Below are 4,037 nucleotides of genomic sequence, written 5' to 3'. Positions count from 1 at the left end.
TAATTCTACAAGAACGCTAATATTTTTGTTACCATTTTTCAAAACCAAAAATGGGTTGCCAGATCTCAAGTTTGAATATGATACAACGAAAACAGGAAATACAAAATTTGTTTGGAGTGACAACATCCTCCCACCTTTTGTATTGTGCACATATCGGCTAAACCAATACAAAATGAAAACCAGAAAATATAGTATAATACAATAGACATGAAATTTCAATACTTATGAAAACATTTGACTAATAACTACTAATGAATATAACAATATCTAATACTAAACTACTTAGATATAACTATAATAATGAGATAAAATAAAATTAAAGTCTTTAGTCCAGTCTATAAGTCCAGGCGTTTCACAGGAACAACTCGTCGACCAAACCGCGTTTGTTTCACAGCCTGTAATTTTTCTTGAGGGAATGCTTCAGATTGACAGCATTTTTCATTTGAAGCAACAGGTACTCCAATATCATCATCAACAATATCAGAAGCACCTTCCACATTTTCGTGTATATCTTTGGAGATATCAGGAGAACTAATTTCCAAAGGATAGACTCTTTGAACTGGACGGATGATTTCTCCATTAGCCACACGTAATCTAACTACTCGTTCGATGTTATCCTTACCTTGATATAGTTTGATGATACGTCCTAAAGGCCAATTTAAACGTTTTGTGTTTTCTGAGCCAATGAGAACAATATCACCTGGTGACAGGTTCTGTCGTTTGGTAGATAAATGAGGATTTCGTATAAGTTCTGCTAAATACTCCTTTTGGAATCGTTGACGTAGCTGATAACGTAGATTCTGCAGGTATCGAATGCGATTACGTAGATGTCTGGTATCTACGATGTCCAAATCCACAGTTTCATTTCCTTTTATGTCTTGTATAAAGTCAGAAGGTTTGATAACCCTCAACTCATTCGGATCATCATAAACATATGTGAGAGGACGTCCATTAACTATGCTTTCACATTCACATAGTAAAGTCACCATTTCCTCGTAAGTGACAGAAGCACGGCTTAATACCTTTCTCAAAAGTTCTTTAACGGTGCGGATCATTCTTTCCCACCAACCTCCATACCATGGTGCTGTAGGGGGATTGAAGTGCCATTTAATCTGTTGGATAGCACATTCAGATGTTATTTCTTGCCAGTTGAGGGAGCTGAGAGCTCTAGTTGTTCCCAAAAAATTAGTTCCGTTATCAGTGTACATAATAGAACTACGTCCTCTTCTAGCAAAAAATCGTCTCATGGCTTGCATAAATGCTTCAGTAGACAGAGATGTCACCAACTCTAAGTGAATAGCACGATATACCGCGCACGTAAAAAGCACTATCCAAGCCTTTTGCCTTCCTTTCAAATAAACAGGACCTGCCAGATCAGCCCCCGTCACTTGAAATGCAGCTACACGATTGATCCTATCAATAGGAAGAGGAGCAGGAACAACTGGTACTACAGGTTTTGATGTATACCTCTTACATTTCATACACTTCTGTAAAACTTCTCTAACAACTTTCCGTCCCCGAGGAATCCAAAATCGGTCACGTAGATGAGACAAGGTAGTTTGTACGCCTGCATGGTGAAGTGACTTATGAGTATATTCTATGAGTCTTCTGACAATTGGATGATCTGGCAAAACTATGGGTCGTACAAAATCTTCTGGATCTTGCCCTAGGATTAGCCTTGATTGAACTTTCAATATTTCATTTTCTTCGTAAAACTGAATTGTCTGAGAGTACTTCTCCCTGATGTCAGTTGGCCATTCTGATTGTATTATTCGTATCAGAGTTTCCTCACCCCTTCGAATTTCTTCGTATGACAGCTCCTTGGTCAACTTGGAAGAATTCACTTTGATATTCTGGCAAAATCTCAATACCCAGGCTGTCAAGCGGATGATCCTTGGATAACTGGAAAAGTATAAAAATCTATTTCCAAAATGCTCCTTTGCTTCAATATTTAGATTAACAGCTACTGACTTCCGTCGTTCTAACATCGCTTCGTCAGGAAGAATGATCTCAGTGTAAGGCCAAAATTCTGGACGTTCATAAAGCCACTTTGGACCCTCCCACCATTGACTCCGTAAAAGTTCAGACCAATCACATGAGCGGGAAGGTAAGTCTGCTGGATTGACATCTCCAGGGACAAATCTCCAATCTTCTATGTTTGTAAGTTCTCGTATTTCTTTCACTCTGTTACCTGCAAACGTATTCCAGGGTTCTGTTTTAGTAATCCATCCCAGAACTATCATGGAATCTGTCCAAAAATACGTCTTTAAAGGCAAATTAAATGTTTCTAATATTGTTGAAGCAATTCTAGCTCCAATAGCGGCTCCTAAAAGCTCCAATCGTGGAATTGTTGGTCTCTGAAGAGGAGCTACTCTAGCCTTTGCTGAAACTAATGAGACTCTCACTTCTTCCTCTTCTCCACATCGTAGAAAGGCACAGCAGGCATACCCATGAGCCGATGCATCTGTAAATATGTGTAAACTGGCCCTTTCGAAAGTTCCATGCAATATCCTACGAGGGATCCTACATTTCTGGATAAGATCTAAATGCTTTGCCCATCGTTGATAGCGTAACTGCATTTCGGAAGGCAACTGTTCGTCCCAGTCCAACTTATTGCGCCAAGCCTCTTGGAGTAACAATTTTGGTAACAGTGTCGCAGGAGATGTGAAACCCACAGGATCGTATATGCCGTTAACAACGGAAAGTAATTTTCTCTTAGATACAACTTCAACGGAACTTATATCAGGACCAACACAGTACAGCTCATCAGTCTTTGTATCCCACTCGAGACCAAGAACATTTTGACATCCCTGGTTCTGATCTCCACTGTGAGCCCAACATCTTAATTCAAACGAAGCAGCATTCATTATCTTCATCGTCTGAGTCTTGAACTCCATCAACTCTTCTTGGTCCTCAACGCTGGTAGTCAAATTGTCTACATAGAAACCCTTCTTAAGTTTCTCGACAATCGGCTGAAGATATTCAAGTTGATATTCCTTTGAATTAAGGTGGTGACGAATACTAGCATTCAAGAGAAATGGACTCGAAGTCACTCCAAAGACTACTCGACAATGTCTCCAGAATTCTAATTTTGATCGATCTTTGAAATTCCACCACAAGAATCTTAAAAAATCACGATCCTCCGGTTTGACACTCAATTGTAAGAAAGCTTGTTTTATATCAGCAATCACTCCTATAGAACCAGTGCTAAATCTTAACAGAAGTGGGGGAATCTGTTCCGAAAGACTAGGTCCAACACTCAAGCATTCGTTTAGAGAAGCATAACCTGGTCGTTTAAAGGAGGCATCGAAGACTGGTCGAACCTTAGTTGTAGCACTTGATGGTTTGATAACGGGCCTGTGAGGAAGATAATGACCAGGTTTCGAAATTTCGTCCTGCGGTACAGCTTCAATTATACCTTCTCTTTGCCACTGTCTCAAAACATCATCGTACACATCGTAGATGTTTTCTTTTAATAGACGTTTTGTTACTGAACGTAGTCTGGATTCAGCGACATCGTACATATCATATACAGGTGGATGTCCAGACAACCAAGGTAAAGCTACTTCATATCGTCCGCCTTCTAGAACTTCTAAGGTTTCTTTGAAATGGGTTAGAGTTTCTTCTTCAAGAAGGATCTTATTTTTTCTTTCTATTGGATCTTTAATTCCTAAAACTTCTAAATCCCAAAATTTTGGTAACTCGGTATTCTGCAGGGTTAACGTGACCATGTTTAAAGTTTCTTTTCTGCTTCCCAGACCAAGTACTGTCCAACCAAGTTTGGTTTCTATTGCTGAAATTCCCGTCTTTGTAGCTTCAATTCGTCCAGTAAATAATGATCCCAGTATATCAGCTCCTAGAAGAACTTGTACAGTTGGTGTAGAATTTCCCAAATCCGTTAATCTTACTCCCCGAGATTCTAGCTCACAAATTAGATTTGTATCCCTAATACGGGGTAGAGTAGTACAAATTTTATGCTGGTCAAGAAATGATACCCTTTTTCTATATTTGCCATCTAAACTTTCAATAAGAACAGT

General features: G+C 39.2%; 1 protein-coding gene across 1 annotated transcript; it reads right to left on the bottom strand.

Moving 5' to 3' along the window:
• Positions 1–335: 335 nt before the first annotated feature.
• On the bottom strand, positions 336–3,731 carry LOC129233439 (uncharacterized). The gene is made up of 2 exons (XM_054867467.1): positions 1,367–3,731; positions 336–676 (listed from the first exon to the last, which is right to left on the bottom strand). The coding sequence occupies exons 1-2, from the start codon at positions 3,729–3,731 to the stop codon at positions 336–338; spliced, it is 2,706 nt and encodes a 901-aa protein (XP_054723442.1).
• Positions 3,732–4,037: the final 306 nt, after the last annotated feature.

The sequence above is a fragment of the Uloborus diversus genome, unplaced genomic scaffold (assembly GCF_026930045.1).
Source record: "Uloborus diversus isolate 005 unplaced genomic scaffold, Udiv.v.3.1 scaffold_414, whole genome shotgun sequence".
NCBI lineage: Eukaryota > Metazoa > Arthropoda > Arachnida > Araneae > Uloboridae > Uloborus > Uloborus diversus.
Note: the sequence above shows the minus strand (reverse complement) of the source record. Positions and strands in the feature narration are given on the sequence as shown.

Bases quoted from the DNA above. Each gene is read 5' to 3' on its own strand.
- LOC129233439 (XM_054867467.1), bottom strand. From the start codon at position 3,731: ATGGTCACGTTAACCCTGCAGAATACCGAGTTACCAAAATTTTGGGAT. The intron at 677-1,366 runs GTCCTGTTTATT...TCATTGGCTCAG, and splicing joins GACGGGGGCTGATCTGGCAG to AAAACACAAAACGTTTAAAT.